This window comes from Ascidiella aspersa, chromosome 9 (assembly GCF_963924565.1).
Source record: "Ascidiella aspersa chromosome 9, kaAscAspe10.2, whole genome shotgun sequence".
NCBI lineage: Eukaryota > Metazoa > Chordata > Ascidiacea > Phlebobranchia > Ascidiidae > Ascidiella > Ascidiella aspersa.
This window is the reverse complement of record NC_139455.1, coordinates 16,526,706-16,544,098: the sequence shown is the minus strand read 5'-3', so window position 1 is coordinate 16,544,098 and position 17,393 is coordinate 16,526,706. Positions and strand designations below refer to the sequence as shown.

General features: G+C 34.0%; 3 protein-coding genes across 3 annotated transcripts in view; 1 reads left to right on the top strand and 2 right to left on the bottom strand.

Moving 5' to 3' along the window:
- The window catches only part of LOC146133259 (acireductone dioxygenase-like), a 137,701-nt gene that overhangs the window by 56,471 nt on the left and 63,837 nt on the right, over positions 1 to 17,393 (bottom strand). The window lies entirely within an intron of this gene.
- On the bottom strand, positions 985 to 4,612 carry LOC146133266 (putative methyltransferase DDB_G0268948). The gene has a single exon (XM_083396970.1). The coding sequence runs from the start codon at positions 4,456 to 4,458 to the stop codon at positions 3,553 to 3,555; it is 906 nt and encodes a 301-aa protein (XP_083253096.1). The 5' UTR covers positions 4,459 to 4,612; the 3' UTR covers positions 985 to 3,552.
- Positions 5,830 to 16,478, top strand: LOC146133265 (uncharacterized). The gene is made up of 15 exons (XM_083396969.1): positions 5,830 to 6,111; positions 6,388 to 6,510; positions 7,147 to 7,255; positions 7,337 to 7,416; positions 7,505 to 7,628; positions 8,110 to 8,244; positions 8,635 to 8,775; positions 9,338 to 9,504; positions 9,746 to 9,871; positions 10,053 to 10,205; positions 10,807 to 10,941; positions 11,081 to 11,230; positions 11,367 to 11,489; positions 11,594 to 11,660; positions 15,918 to 16,478. The coding sequence occupies exons 1-15, from the start codon at positions 5,846 to 5,848 to the stop codon at positions 16,110 to 16,112; spliced, it is 2,094 nt and encodes a 697-aa protein (XP_083253095.1). The 5' UTR covers positions 5,830 to 5,845; the 3' UTR covers positions 16,113 to 16,478.

Sequence of the window (17,393 nt, the reverse complement as noted above, 5' to 3'; positions counted from 1 at the left end):
CAAGTAAATGAAATTGAAGCGCCCAAAAGTAATTTCTATTTGTTGTTAAACCCACTGTTATTTTGGACAAATTCACTGGTCAAGGTAGAATAGATGCTTTAATTTGCAAAGCAAGGCGAAAATTGCACCGATATCACTTTATTTTTTTATTTATATACCGTATATATATTTTTTTTTTTATTTTTATAAAATCAACTAAAACAAAATGTAGAACAGCAATCTTGTAAAAATCAGTTCGGTTATATAACACCAAAACATATGCGTTTATATTGTTGATTTAGGAGACGTGACACAAATGACACACAAAATAATTGTACAATTATATGGTATGTGTCTTGATTAGTTATGTGTCTGACAACATATTTTTAATGCATTAACTAATAAATTATTTTAGCAGAAGCACATCATTTTCAACAAATTCTGATAAATCATGATAATCAATATTTGGATTGCTTGTGCGCAGTGTAGCGTGGAGAGTTCGTGGGGAGGTGTAAGAGGTCTGCTGACTCTGTAGACGAGAGCCGACGGCTGCCTTAGTCTCTTACAAGTTCTTAATCCGACTCCAAAGGAGCAGGCCGTTAGAATACCGTCATTAACTTCTTGTACTCTAGGCAAAGACAATCCACTCAGTAGATAATTGTTCTTTGAGTACATTCACAAATCTCAGAAACACAACGATAAACAGAGCGGTGATTCAAGCCGCTAATCAGTAAGACGTATAAAATAGAATGAATACGAAACGTTCAAAGCGCACGATTCGGCGTTAGGTCACGCGTCAGTGAACAACGGTCACGTGTGTAGTGACGTCAAATTAGGCAATATCGAGTAATATTGCATGATAAACGCTACAGAATCCCCCTTCCAATGAACAAGTCAGACGTAGGAAGGGTTGTTCATTAAAGAAAAAAAGAGATCTGGAAGATTGATATTAGGATATGGTTTGGGTGCGTGTCAAAAACTGTGGGACACAAAGAGAAATGGCGAACAAAAAACAGGCGTGGCGTTACAAGAAAACAATATGTATACAACAGAGCAACATTTTATGGGTGTTTTTATAATTTTTTTGGAGGCGAGTTTTTAAAATATTTTTCTCTGCGATTAATGTGCACACAAACGATTTAAAATACAATACAGGAAGCAATAAATTATCGGCTGTGGATTCTATGACCACAGAAACTTAAATGGACAGCTAAGGCTGTCTGTTTTGTAAATAATAAATTGTGTTGGTTTCTCGAACCCTTTATAACACAAATACATTTTTGACGTACATTGATGAAATGCGATACATCGAATAATAGATACATGGCGATAAATTTCATGCACAATTCGGTAAGCTTAGCATTTGGCTTTGAGAGTATTTAGCAAACATATAATTTGGGCCCCTGTGTGGCTATGTCAGCGGCATTGCTGCGGACCGTGGTGTGTAAGAAGGGGGTATGGAAGGGGTTTGGGTTCGTTAGAGGCAAGGAGGTGTAGAAATGCGTCGTCTAGCAAATTTGCGTAGTCGAATGCTCCCCGGGATATAGTCCATTCCCGAAGGATGTTCATAGTTAGCAGGGCTGTCTCGCGTAGCTTGAGATTTCTTCAGTTAATCGACGTGATTCTTCAATACAATTTACATTACTGAAGCTGGTTGAACGGAAGCAAAGACGTGGCATCACGTATTCTTGTGCTGTGAAGTTCAACGCAGTGTTTGATGAAGTGCGTTCAGAGTTGCACTTAAGATTGAGATCATTTCCGATCACAATGAGCGGTCGGAAAGCTGTTCTCGTGACGAGCTGGTTCCGATGCGTAGTTGAGCTGTGAGGACGCCTGAAATCTTTTGAATTTGAGGAGCATGTTGATGTGAAAAAACCTTCGATATTGCAGAAGGACCATATATGTCTTGCCACCAAACAGCATGTTTGTATGGCAATGGTAGATGTGGGTTCACAAAGGGTAGGGTTAAAAGGTGAAGGGTAACGTTTGTACGGTGGGGCCGAGATTCGAACTCGGTTCGCGAACAATAAGTAAACTGCATAAATACAGCACCAATGTGGTCCCGGTCCCACAGCGCACAATGTAAGAAAAGCGTGAGAACAGGAAATGAATTAGTGGCGCTGCGGGCGAACATTTGAAAATGCTCTGTGTGAAACGTAATATCGGGACATGATATAAAAACTTTTTACAACACAATTTAGTACTTTGCACATAATATATTAAATATTACGTCATGAGAATACAAAATTGTCCCTTAATGGTATCAGAAAAGTTTAAACCTATTTGTAGAATTGCTATAGCATTTGTCGTGAAATTTACACGGTTAAACATTGCCTTTGTAGCGTCCAACGACTTAAATGTCTTACTGGGGTGTTGGGTTGTCGTGAAGAAATCCTAGCCGGTCCATTCCATTCGCATGAAGTTAACTTGCGCTTTATTCGAAGTAAGCGTTTCCTCCTGGGTCCCTCGCCGAGACCTCTGGAAAGCGAGAACATATTTGATGCGAAAAGAACACCGTTGAGGTGCAAGATTGCTGACGACCGCTGAAGAGGGCTGAGCATCTTCAGGACTGTTTTTGCACGGTATTCGATCCTGTGGCTGATATGAGAGCTATGTGGAGTCTTCGGAGAGAAACGATTGGCTGTCGATTCTCTAGTTTATTGTGGGTCAACTTGCCCATGGAATTTCCTTCTGTCATCTTGCAGATTGTTACATTGCAAATCTCAGAAACAACAGCGATAAACCGAGCGGTGATTCAAGCCGCTAATCAGTAAGACGTATAAAATAGAATGAATACGAAACGTTCAAAGCGCACGATTCGGCGTTAGGTCACGCGTCAGTGAACAACGGTCACGTGTATAGTGACGTCAAATTAGGCAATATCGAGTAATATTGCATGATAAATGCTACAGCAGTATGTAAGAATACTCATTTAAAAGATAAATAAATGTTTGCAACTTGTATTATTTTTTATTTTTTAAACATTGACTGGTACCATGTCAGCTGATCAAGGTAAAGATCCACCGATATAGATAATTTTGCAAAACATTTAATTGCCTTGATAAAAGAGCTGTATGGCTTCACAGAAACAACTCCACATATTATTTTCATAAAACACTTAAAAAAATAGTTTGTCATATAAAAGATATTAATAATTAAAAATACACAAATATAAAAAAAAAAGTCTTATCAGTAGAAATTTAGTACAAATTCATATATGTTATATAATAGATAAAAACAGAATGATTTAAGTATAATTTATAATTTTTTTGTAATATCATTGTTGTATGCTTAAGTCAATCACTGGACTTACAGTTTAATGTCAATTTTTGATGCCAATGTCGGAACTTCAATATGACTTGCAGAAGTACTGACTTTTCCAGGGACTTTTGAGTCATTTCAAAAAGACTTGTTCACAACACTGTTTAATACAAAAGTAATATTAGAAAAAAATTAGATGTTTTACAAAGAATTTGCAGTTAATGAATATTATCATATGTTTAAGTAATTATGAAGGTATATTTTCCTTAATATGTTAATTAAGTTGAACTTTTAGAGCAAAACAGTTAGCAGTCATTTGTCAATCGGGTTCGGTCTTTCTGATAAAATCATAAATAAGTTCCAGGCAACACAAACATTAACAGCTTTTGGATTCAAGTCTTGTATTTCCCACTCTGTCTGCAGGTTTTTGAGGAACTGATGCAAGATATCATGTTTTAAAACCATTTCCTCTGTTACATTTTCATGAGTTGCCCTTAATTTATCCTGGACTTTCTCCATGTAAGACCTGTATCCTGACCAAGTGGTTAAATAACATATGAAGTCGTGCAATGTACAAAACTTTTTCATTTCTATGGTTTCGTCTTTTGTTTTGTGGTTGCTCGAAACTAAATCAAAAATCTCAGAATAATGATCATCAATATGTTTTCTCCTGGGGTTAAAATCACAGGTGTTGTACATCTTCATAAGGAGTTCAGTCGCAGATGCTTTCAAATCACTTTTACTTCGGTTAGATCTGATTTCAACAGGAAAAATAGATGGAGTATCGTAACCATGCAGAATCAAGCAGCCATTTGGCAAAAGGACTCTGTTGCATTCCCGAAAAAATGCAGAAAAGTCAAACCAATGTACAGATTGTCCGCATGCCACCATGTTAACAGTTTCGTTTTTAACAGGCAAGTTTTCCGCTGTGGCAACCTTAAAGGTAATATTGTTATGCATATTTTCCTTTAATGCCATATCAATCTGACATGCACTAGGATCTAAACCAATTATGTTACTGAAATACTTGGAAAAAATTGAAGTTGACTGGCCACCTCCACACCCAACGTCTAGAAGTAGTCCTTGTTTGACATCTGTTTCTCTATTGAATCTTGAATTAAAGTATTTCATTGCAATGGTAGCAACCTCCGGTGGTGTGTGAGGTCTGAATAACGCATATGCTTCAGCGACAGCACCGCCCTCAAATAGTCGAATCATTTGGTAAAATTTAGGTAAGACAGTAGGCTACGAATATACTTCGCGACTGACAGTATAAAATTTCTACAAGTTTAATAACATTTCCGAGTAATGTCACTAGATAAAACAAGGTAATTTGAGATATAACAGTCCAGTTTGTACAGCTGACGAAACAGCCGGGGATGTTGTGTAAGGCTGAAATATTAAAAAGGGAAAACCCCATATTTTAAACCACTGTATTGTAAAACAGCGCTAAAGATTTGGCGCTCTATCGATTTGTTACGTAAAAAGTAAAGATTTGAACGGCCTATTTATGCGTATATGAAAGTATACGTTCCACAGAGATCAGTGGAATTAAATGTTTGTTTTTGAAATATTTACGAAAAATACGGATTTAAAAAATCGTGTTTTATATAGTGTAGTAAACAACTTAAATCTGTCGTCTGTTGCCCCAAAACATCACTTTTGTGAAATACGAGTTTTTTCCACTCAACCAGCTACGATTATACGATCAACCATGCCTAATCAGACGCTCGCGACCTACTCAAAGATCTTGGTAAGTTTGAGCCGTCCTTCCGGAAGTCATTTCTGAATGGTCTGACTGGGAAGTCGCAGCTGGCCTGCTATTGCCTGACAAGAAGCTGCGATAAAGAAAGCACGAGAACGACTTGATAGTTTGTTTGGTTTCAAGCAAGTAGGAGGCGGCTGTTAGGATTATTTGTTACTTGATGGCACAATGTGATTTTTTAGCGTTTAATTCATATTTGGGAATTGGTTACATCGTGATACCTTTAGGTGTTTAGACGTTTATCATACCTAAAGATTTTCCATTTTATCAAAAATGATGATTTAAAAAAAAGTTGATTTGAGCCTAAAGGAAAACCATTGTTTATTTTACTTTAGAAGTTTATACCTAAAATTCTATTTTGCTAATAATGTAAAATATATATTTTTTAATTTTGCTTTGGGAATAAACAATATAGGCCTACATCAGCTTCTTGTGCAATATGAAAATAATAAAGGGGTGTACAGAGTGTAGAGATTACAGAAACATTAAAATTATCTCTTTAAGTTTTCTTTAGTAATAGTTGTTGTTTTATTAAGCTTGTTAGCATAAAAAAGCTTAGTTAAATTTTTAAGTAGATATGTGTTAAATATTTAAATCTTTTATGTTTGTGCCTAACATTAGTAACTTCATGACGTTTACACCTCTTTAATATGTTGTTTTCCTTGCTAACACCTGTATTAAATATTTAATAATATGCACTATGAACTCGTTTAATAATAATTAGAAGTACATGTTTTGAGGCCTAATGTGATAAATGTTTTTAATGATAAAACTTTATCTTTTCTGCAACAATGAGCATTGATTTTTCTACATTTCAGGATATTTGTGTATCAGTAAAACATGCTTGATGTACTTTTCCTTGTTACTGTGCTGTTGGCAACATTAGCAAATGCAGATGTAATAAGCCATGCTGAAATTGTACGGAGGGACCCAGCTTATCACATAAAGTTTCCCAAACTTAACTTTCCTGGGGAAACGGTTAACCCAGATCCATTAGGGCATAATGAAGAAATTGGAATGCAAAGTCCCCCGATTGGTCAAATTCCAGAGTATTTTGAGGCACCAACTCCAAGAAAGTTATGGGATGAACATGTTAAACTTTACAGGTTAGTTTAAGTATCGTTATTTTTTATTTAATCCATGTTTATGATTTTTACCCAGCTATCAAAACCAAGCAAAATGTTTTTAAATAAATTTAGAGTAATTGTGAGTGTTTATATTTGTTGTAAATTAGGTTTGGCATGTTTAACAAAACTTGTTTTGGCCTGTTTAGTAATTATTTTTTGGGTTCAAATTGACTGTAGACTTATCAGTGGTTTAATGCTGGGTATTGGCTATTATATCTAAACATATATTTATAAATAAATAAATGTTTTTGATAGACCAGCTGTGTACCGTGGTCTTTTGAATGGGTCACCTGCAATTGATAACTGGACAAGTGATGAGTATCTTGCCAAAGAATACGGAGACCAAGAGGTTTTAGTTGAAAAGAAAACTGAAGACAGGTATCTATTATGCTTATTTTCTTTTGCAAAATGCAATTGTGAATGCTTGGATATAAAATAAATTATTTTTATGGTATAATGTATGTAGTACAAAATACCTATGTTTGCTTTTTGACTTCTTTGTGTACATTTTTTATTTGTTAAATAATAAATTATTGTTTTAATCAATATTTATCTAGAAATGTTGTAAAAATTCCAATGAACTATTTTTATATATTGATGTATTGTATTGCATAATACAAATTTAAGTACGTAAACAAAATTCAACAATTTTCATATTTAATTCTGTCAAACAGCTTCTATTTCACAGTATAAATGACAGGCCTGACTAGCCAACCAGCGAATTGTACCTGTTACTAGGATTTTGCTTATTACAGCCTATGAGCTTTGTAGCTGTATATATAACTCTTTTTCTGCAGTTATTGCAGTAAAGAAAAATATTGCCTCTCAGCCTTGACTGTCAGCCTTGTGGTTTTGACAGAGTTTCCAAAGAAAAAAAAATTGAAAAGTGATGTTATATGATGCAGTGTAAAACATAAAATACAATGTACTGTAGTAAATAAAAATGCTTAGCTTGGTATTCTAAGTTATAAATACACAAAAGTATTGGCATTATTTCTGATGTGGTTTTCTTAGAAAATCCGAACCCAAACGAATGACCATTGCTGGTTTCCTGGAGCAATATAAGTTACACAACTGGTATGTTGTAACAATTCTTCCGAATGCCATGCGTAAGGATTTAAAAGTAAGTTAATACATTGGGGTAGTGTATCATATGTTCCATTTTTTAATATTAACATTTTTTGAGACAACATTTTGTTCAAAGGTACCAAAACCACTGAAATGTAGCACCTTTCGGGAAAACCTGCAAGAGTTAAATTTGTGGATTGGTACACATGGAACAAGGTAGTATGTATATTGTATATATATAAATAAATATGCAAATAAAGTAGAAGCGTTTAGGTTTCAGTTTTTGAAATAAGAATTATTTTAGATCAATGTTACATTATGATGCGGACAACATTCTTCATTGTGTTGTTTCTGGAAGAAAGGATTGGGTATTGATTCACCCTAACAACAAGCCTAATGTTGACATGGTCATGAATAATCGTGGACAGGTTGTAACTGTACAAATATTGGCTTCTTCAGTATACTGGCTGTATTGCTATTATATACAATAAAATATTTTACCTTGTTTATCATTCAGTTACTTTACCTGTTGTCGGTAACATCCTAATTTATTTTTTTTTAGTTATGAGTATGATGTTTTGTTTTCATTTCAATGAAAGCAGTGCACATAGCATATATTCATAAAATCAGATAAACATTACATTCAAGCACCACAATATTATATAATACAAAAAGTACTGACTTTGCATGCATGAGAAAAAAGCTTTTTAGCCAATTATAATAAAACCCAATTCATTTAGGATATATATTCTTTTTTAAAACATTATTGCAATGATATAAAAGGAGTAGTGTTTGGATGAGAATTTGGATGATTTTAGGGGTAACCGTATATTGCCAAATTTGATTAGAATTATTACGGAAACCCTTAAATAAGCAAAAAATAATTTAATAATATTTATTTACCAAAAGGGTTCTGGATTTTCACATCTTTATGTAGATGGTATAAATTTGGCTGAGAATCCAGAGCTTACCCAGTTACCCTGGGAATATGTGACATTGTATGGAGGAGATTGTCTTTACTTGCCTCCGCAATATTTACACCAGGTTAGTTTCTCCCTAAAGTGTTTATCTAATGTTTAGCAATGTTGCTATTGAGTCCACTTCTATCACATAAAAGCCTGATGCATCTCGAACTTTAGTGTTGTATTAAATGTTATTTTCTTTCTGGGCAACTATGCTTCAATTTTAATATGTAATAAAAAACTAGTGTAAACAAGCCAGTCCAGTCGTACATAAATTAGTGGCAAGTTAAGTTATTTTAAACAAATTCTATGTAAAAAAACATTTTTAGTGAATGTGTCAAATTCTAAGCAAACACAAAAAATAGCAAGTTAACATTTTTACATTGATTAAATCACCTTACATACCCAAATTTACTAATATTATTGACTTAAGTCATTTCATGATTCTTAAAACCTTTATGTATATAACTAGGTTCGATCATACAATAGGTCAGTGTCAGCTACCTATTTGTTTTACCCAAGAGATTCTTTCAACGATGATGATTGTAAAGATGTTGATTTGGAAAAGTATATGAGTCTTGATGATGTATTTGTGTACTGGGTTTACGAAAAGGTGCGAGAATAAAATCTTTATGACAATATTTTTTTAAATATACACTCATAAGTAGGGCGATTATTTTTTGACCTAAAAAATAGAAAATTTTGACCTGAAAAATTGAAATTTGGACAAATTTGGACCTTAAAAATAGTTTATTTTGACAAATTTTTGACCTGTTAAAAATACATTGATATAAATAACCTAGGCCTCGTTAATCATGCATTTTTTATATTGTATATTGCTCTAATAAAGATATAATACGGTTAAAATGACTTTGAGCATAACTCAAAACTAAAATTTTTTGATAAAATTGAACGATAATTTTCAAAACAACTAAAAGAACAGTTTTAAAAAGCTGACTATAGTTATTTTTTTATTTTTAGACGATTTATGTGCATTTTTATTCGATTTTGATTTTAAAAATTTTGACAAATTTTGATCTAACAGGTAAATTTTGACAAAATTTTGACTTTTTTTGACAAGTCAAAAAATAATCGCTCTGATTGTTTATGTATTGGTTTATAAAGCGTTGTGAATTAAGATGCAAAAAGTTTTAAATCTTTAACATTTGCAACAGGGCCAAGAGACTGTGGATATGGGCTACCAGAATCCTGTTAATATTAGAAAAGATGTATTAGACAATTTTATCAGTATTGGAATAAAATCATTTACATGGACTGAGTTTTTGTACAGCCTATATGCCATAAAAGGTGAAGAAATTATGTCTCGGCCTAACGTAATAAAGTAAGTCATCTTAAATAGTCTTGTGAGTTGTTTTTTTAATACCTGAATAATCTTTTGAGCGCTATTTTGCAATAACAAAAATATTGAAAGGAACTACTGCACAGATTTACTGTTGATTTTTTAAGTTATTTACTATAATCCAAATCCTTCGGGACTGCTCTTATTAATTTATCGTAACACAACATACATATTACATAAAATTTAAGAAACATCATGACTAGATTTTTTTTAATTGGTCCAGGAAATTTTTTCTGGACGTTGACTCAAACAATGATGGCAAAGCCACTATAGAAGAGATGACCTCGTTAGGGTTAGAAACTTGGAAAGATTACTGTCGGAACACAGATGACCCCCATGGTCCTACGAAGTATGTGGCTCCAATCTGCTACATTAGTTCTGTGTAATACAATTGATGATAACAAATAAATACATATATGAAAGTCATCAATAGTTTTTAATAAACCTTACAATCAAGTTTTAGTATAAAGCTTTTTATTATTCACATATTTCTTCTTTAAATTAGTTGTTAATATCTATAAACATTTCAGATCTCAAATGGGAATAAATCCAGAAAAGACAAATGCATCAGCGGCCTTCAACCCAAGATTAAATGACTATTTTTCTGATATTAAAAATGCTAAACAATTTTTAAAAACAATTGTAAGAAAGCATGGAAAGAACAACAAATTGCTTTATCCACAGTAAGTTCCCAAACCCTATTCAATGAGTATATATATTTGTTTGTTAAGTTGACAAGACCTTTTGATATCTGTCCATTGATCATTCTATTTTAATAAAAAACACCTCACATGAAAAGCTTCTAAATCAGTGGTTCTTAACCGGGGGCGCTCTAACCAATTCTCAATGGCAAAAGGTCTACTGTAATTTTTACCTTTTAATTGTCGTTAATGGCTCTATGCTGTCCTCTTGCTGTTAGGTCTTATATGTTGTAGTGTACTTTACATATGCCCGTCAAGCTATTCTTTTTTGAGCTGTCACAAAGCAAATGCAAGTTTATTCGCAGTCCAGACTAGTATTTTATTTTCTACTTGTTTATCCTTTCAAGGACATCTTTTCAGTTTCAAGGGCGTTTTAGACAAAAAAAAACTAAATGTTGAATGTTTTTTTGCAATCATTTATGCAATTGAAATTTTTACTTCTACTAAAACCTTTTTTTAGGTCAGTTTTACCTTAATGGTGTTGGCTATAGTGGTGCTTATTTTCATTAGCTGATCCGCAGAAAATAAATATATTATTGTTGCACAATGGAGTAAGTATGACATCTAGACATTAAAACTATAGGTTTAAGAAGCTGATCAGGGTTATAAATGGTGACATCACCAATGCTTTTCTTCTCCTTGATGTGAATATGAACGGAGTTTTGTCGCTGGATGAAGTTGAGAGCATTCCTGACCCTTCATTGAGAAAATTTTCAAGGTTTTTTTTTGCAATGTATTTTTAGTTTTAAAACAGTCTATTTTGCTTAAACATGTTTAAGTAACTTTCGTAACTAAAATATAACTGTTTCTATTACGTTTGTGATTTTTTTGTGTTTTTATTGTGTGTTTTTTAAAAGAATGGGTTATGTCTACACACTAAATGAAGATTTCCATGGAGGCGGCTTGTATGAAGATGAAGATATTCTTGAAGCAGGAGAGTCTGAAGAAGCGGAAAGCGTCGAGTTTTTTCCAGAGCAATTTCAATTTGTAGAAGATGCCTTGAAAAAGTAGTTGTAGTAGTTATTCTATACGGTTTTGCACTACAGACTACTGATAGTTTGTAAACCTAATGTCTTTGTTTAAATTTCTAATGTTTTTGTTTAAAAAAGTTTTTTTACTGATAGTTAAAATGTTTATGTTTAGGGGACTAAAAATTGTCAAAGAGTCTTCCAGTCAAAAGATGAACCTGGAAGAATTTAAAAAGTTACTTGAAAATAGCCGTGAAGCAGAAAACTTGGATCTCGATTTTATTTTTAGGTTTATAAGGTATTGCTCATAAATATATAGTTTGGTTTAAATGTGAAATAAACTAAACATATTTGTACATTTTTTTTTTCTTTCTAGTATTAATAGAATATATTTATTTACAGTGCATCGAGCGAATACATTACACCAGAAAACTTCAATCAGATTCTGCATTGGAAAAAGCCTTTACAGGTTTGTCAAGTAAACACATTTTAGCCATTCGTATAAATTGCACTCGTGTTTCAACAAAAGGCCATATCCTAACGTGTTGGGTTTTTCCTAATTTATGTGTCATATAATTGTGCTCATCTTTAGCAATCGCATTCAATCCCATGGATAGATAAGCCGACCAGTTACATGACCACTGAATTTATAATATATTTATTTGCATTCCTAGTATCTGTGCAAAAAAAAAAGACACCTTTACAGAAGTTTGCAAAACAATCAAAAAATTGACATTAAGTGGTGATGAAACAAGCAGGTTTTGAAACGTCTTAATCAAAATGATGTCGATTTACGCGACCTCTTTTGCTTTAAAATTCATTAATAGAAAAGTAGTATATAAAAAAAATTGTATAGAGAAGCAAACGACGAACACAAAATCTGCGCACACACGTTTTACAAATAGTTTTCGTGCGAAGCGAATGTAGGGATGATAAATAGTGAATCAAAAACGAGTTAGCTCAAGTCCCGCAGACCGACGTCCATATGGCCACAGGCAAAGGCCGAAGCCAGCACACATCCGCGATTTGCCAGCAACTAACTTCCAGCCAGGAAACTATATTGACTGCCAAACACCCCAGCACGCCCTCCCAAGCATATTGTTGCCCGTCTACGTGCCTGATGTCACGAATCGAGTTTATTTTTACTAAACTGGTTAATCTGGTGCGTTCGATGAATCGATTGCATGCTCTGAAATTAAAAAGGCTTCTGTATACAGGTTTTCATTATTTACCAGCTGTCAAAGCGAGTGACGAACCCCCTTTTAAAATATCGTCCGGATTCGGATCTCAATCCACACTGTACACTTCAGAGTGTATTTTTTTTAAATTTAGTAAAAATATTTTATGCGATAAACAAAATTATGTTAGGACTTCCAAAAATATTAACTTTTATTTTACAATTTCCAGTTTTATGCTTTTTTCTTGTTTATAGTTCTCTTTAAATAACAACAATGTAATTATGTTTGGTAAAATAGCTTACACAAAATAGTAATAAGCCGCTTTAAAATTCAACGTTTGAAATAACAAGTAGAACATATTTTGGGCTCAAATTGAATACGTTACTTTAGTTATATTGCCCCTAAAACAGTCACCTTTGTTAAACAATCCATGCGATATTAATTTAATACTACTGATTTTGATTAACACTACTCGGACTACTCATCAGTGTCGCTAAGAAGTCTTTTAAAAATGACTCGAGAAATCGAGGGCAAGGCATTGGCACTAAAAATTAATGTTAAACATGTAAAATTGTCGAACACGTTACATTCTAAGCACAATTTCGCATAAAAACACTTAAAGCCGAAGCACATGGGAAGGTAACAACTTTTCATAAATTTTATATTTGGTTTAAGACTAATATAATTGGTTTAAAACTAATTTTCTCAACTGTTTTCGATGAAGGCACCTCGATTTAAGTCATTTGCGTAAATGACTTGTGTTCAATTTAAGTAATTTTTCCCAAAAGAAGTCATTTCAAACAGGAACTTGAGTGCACTTAAATCGTTGTTTCTCAACCTTTTTTGCGTTGACCCAAATACCAAGCGTAAGCATAACAGCGAAGCTTTGGCGACCCAATCCTCTACAGTCTAAACTATACTTTTATAAGCCTAAAATTAACAAAACACAATGAAGACAATAGCAATAATATAAGCAAATTTATTAAATATGAGCCCAGTCTTCGTGTTGCTTTCGCAATTTTCTTAAATTTTGGAGAACTCTTACTCAGAATTAATCTCGAAAAATATAACCATGTGAATAACTGCAGTCGGCGACCAAAGCAAATAATATGGCGAATCAAATTGGGTCGCCGACTCATATCTTGAGACACACTGCCTTGTCATTGAAGGAATGTGGCACCGCTCATCATCCTTAAACATTTAGCAGATATTGATTTGCAGTGATAAGTTTCTTCATTTATGAATTTTTGAATGAATATTAATACCAGCCTATCAAATGATTAGCGGTTATAACAAGGCTCTTTTAAATAATAAACTTTTGTAGGCTTTATTTTAAATGGACCTTTTTCTGCTCTCCCTGTTTATGGGCGATCTGAGTATGGTGATTTACTTTAATTTTAGAAAACTAATAATTTATTACTTTTTGTAACAAAAGTGTGATTGCTACTGGTTATCAGGACTAACGTTTAACAACATCTGACCTGCTATACATACAGGGATATTAAACGTTGCACTTTAAGTTGTTAAACTTTGTTCTAGTTCTGTGTTGCGCATCCTTTTTTTCAATTGCAACCATCAAACAAGGTTCGATACAACATCCCAAAAAACATAACTAGAACGACAATAGAAGCATGAATGAATATCCAAGAAAGCAAATAGCAAAGGAACTTATCGTTATTAATTTACCAAAAGAGTTGTCAACGTCTTGCATTCATAAAAAAGCCTATTACATTCATATTTCTTTACGTTTTTATGGTCTTTCGTAGCATATTAGGTTTATTATCTTGCGTAGCTCAAGCAACAATACGCAGGGTTATTCACTATAGGGTCTGTATATGGATATAGTGTTTTCTGTGTTTCATTCTGGCTTGAAGATGGAAAACCGTTAGAATATAGTCTTGGTGAGCTAATAGAATGAGAATCGTTTGTATTACATTTTTTTAGAATATTGACTTCCGAGGAAAATTAACATTACCTTTGTAATGCGAAGGTAAAAAAATAGACGTTGTGTCCGATTGTTGTATATTTTGCTAGGGCGGTTATGCGCATTCGGATTCGGGACTTGGGACTCGAGTAAGATCACTTAAAAGTACCCTAGACCAGTGGTTCTCAACCTTTTTTATCTTACGGACCGGTAAAATTTCAAAACAAATTTTGCGGACCGGTGGACCTTCAAAGATCAAAATCAACCCAAAATGCAAATATGACAAAAGTATCCAACTTAAAAGCAAAGAATGGAAACTTAAATTCAATGAGCAATTTGCTGCTGTCTCTTTGATATCATACGTGTTATACGTGGTTCTATTAAAGTTTTTCACATACAACTGGTCCTAAAATTTAAGACTTAAACGATCTGTAGCCTACTTTTAAACAGTTGGACACAACACTTGCGTTGTGTCTTACGATAAAGTCCAAAGTAGACCATTAACTCTATGTTACGTCACAATGTTGCAAATTACGAAGCTGGCGAAGTTCTAAATTTGATGGACATCATGCATTTTGTCCTTGAGATTTAAGATTGTAATATATTTGGCGGACCGGCGGTTGAGAACCACTATCCTAGACCAAAGTCCGACGTCCGCATGCGCAGTATTGAATTTTGAAACTGATATGGCCTGTCAATTGTAAAGGCGGAATAGCATATGGGGGATACTTTCCAACCATATATTGTGAGTGGATGAATTATATGACACCTCTAAAGGGGGTTGCTGAATATCCACCTTATTTAGTTACGTAAATTGGCGGAATATTGGGTACAGTCTGAGCCGGTCTCAGGACGAAATCGCATATTTGGCGGGAGTCGGACTCTGGTTATTTTTAACCGACTTCGCAGCCCTGGTTATACCGTGGTCATACAATGGGATTTGTTTGGTATATATTATTTAAAAGAAAAGCTAACATTTTTCAAAAACGTACAACTTAATAACATGCGATCATTGTAATACTACAACCCTTTAATCAATCGTTATTCATTTCTTAGTTATACAACGGAGAACCAAAATATTACATCGACTTTTACGGGCCCCACCTGAAAGCATACTTTATGATTGTGCACAACATCAATTTATGTTTGACTAAAGACCATTGCGTTAAAAGTTCCATCCACTGCATTGAAACCTACATATTATTTTTGAAAGAAAAACTGGCGAATAATTGCACTTATACATAAACGACTGCCTAAAATTACATCTCTTTTAGATTCATAACCTAACTTATAGAACCTCCAATAAAACTGTTGGTCATTGCCTGGCCATACCCCTCTGGTTTGTGTCAATTTGGTTGTTGTTCTGCATAAAAAAGGGAAATATTCTTCATAAAACGAACATGTTTGTCCTGATTTTGTAGCGTAGCCTTGGCAAATGCTTTATTTCATGTTTGCGACCCAAGCTTGTAAATTGGTTGTTTTGGAACGCTGGTTCTTGTCAGATTAAAGAATCGTGCTGCTGAAACCACACTACCATTTTTTTTACACTCCCACTGCTATTAGAAAACACGATTTACGAATCGCGAGATTTTCCCGACAATTATCGCGTATCGATTTGTCACAGGTTGACAAGGAACCGGAGAACGAAGACGCCCCGTTAGTGAAAAAAGACAGATCGTCCCAAGATACATCATCGATAACCAACAAGCGACGTGTCCTGATCCAGTTAATCGATGGCATGAACACTATAGCGAAATTAAGAGAGAAGATGATGCAAAGGAAACAACAGAAAGAACAAATTAAACGCGACGAGCTTTAAAAAATGAACTAGTGCTTTTATTTAAAAAATAAAGATAGTAAAAATAGTTCGTTTTTCTATTTTTCTTTGTAAAATAAAACTATCTGGTGAAAAAAAGGTCATCGCGTGCCTGGGTAAACTAGGTCACCGATTTTTGTTCTTGGTTTGTGTTGTATATAAAAACCTCGCAAAATGCGCGTCGTTAGCTTTGTTACACTAGTTCCTACGCTGTTTTAAAATCCAGCGTTTTTAACCAGACACGGAATGTTTTTAAGGGGTCCTCGAAAACTGTCTCTCTTTACTTCACTGCACCTTTCTCTCCACAACATCATTTTCGTATATTATAAGACGTTTTTTGTTACCGGTACTATTAAGTAAATCCTGGTTTGTTATCTACTGTAGTTCGGAGTTTCCTAACCAATCTGCGGCCCTGTTTAAGTAATTAAGATGATTCCGCACCTTTCTGTTAAAGCAAAACAGTTCTGCATCTACGCTTGTAAGAAAAATATGAAACTCAGAGTGGTACTATTTGCAAATCGATAGCATAACATTGATAGATGTAACAGATCCTTAGATCTGGCAATTTGGGAAAGCGTTGCATATAAATAATATAGTCACCCAAGCCGAGGCTAGGCAAACTTTATGTATTTCTTTTACCTTATCTTCAATTCCACCATGTTCGCCACATTGTAGATGCTTTTATTTGCCATTTGTTTGTTTTTCCTTTCCTGTGACCAGACCCACGAGGGGAAGTTTTCAAGTTGGTTTAGAGTCATAACTTTTCAAGATTTATTGGCGTAAACCAATGTTCCCTATGGAAGCGCATTCTGCTCGTGGGTCCTGTATGTAAAAAGTCGATATTTATAATCCAGAGCTGTTTTCACGCGTTGCCAAATGAGATTATTAGACGACTTTGCAACATCTCCGAATCTGTGCAATGTTCATTGTGTGCGTATATGTGCGCGACTGTACCAGTGTACCTATTTGCTAAGTGAGTTTGGGGCGATGAGGTTACAACGAGTATTCATCGCATTTGGCACGACACTATGTAAAATAGATTTCTTATCCATATAATGCCGGGCCTAAATTTTGTCTCCGGTGAAATTTTGGTAAGATTTTCATCAGTTATGTTGATTTACGTTTTATAAATAGAAACTTACCTTGTACGAAGCGGCATGACTTTCCACGAGAATAAGTTCCTAAAAAAACGAACGTCATACGCATGTTTTACTCATATTTTTTAACGAAGTAATTTTGCCTTTTTCTGTATAATGATTTGTCAAATACTTAGACAAGTGTGGT

Excerpts from the sequence above, each read along its gene's own strand:
- LOC146133265 (XM_083396969.1), top strand. The coding sequence starts at position 5,846 with ATGCTTGATGTACTTTTCCTTGTTACTGTGCTGTTGGCAACATTAGCA. Across the intron at positions 9,872-10,052 it reads GACCCCCATGGTCCTACGAA|ATCTCAAATGGGAATAAATC; the intron begins GTATGTGGCTCC and ends TAAACATTTCAG. Across the intron at positions 10,206-10,806 it reads AACAAATTGCTTTATCCACA|GTTTAAGAAGCTGATCAGGG; the intron begins GTAAGTTCCCAA and ends TTAAAACTATAG.
- LOC146133266 (XM_083396970.1), bottom strand. The coding sequence starts at position 4,458 with ATGATTCGACTATTTGAGGGCGGTGCTGTCGCTGAAGCATATGCGTTA.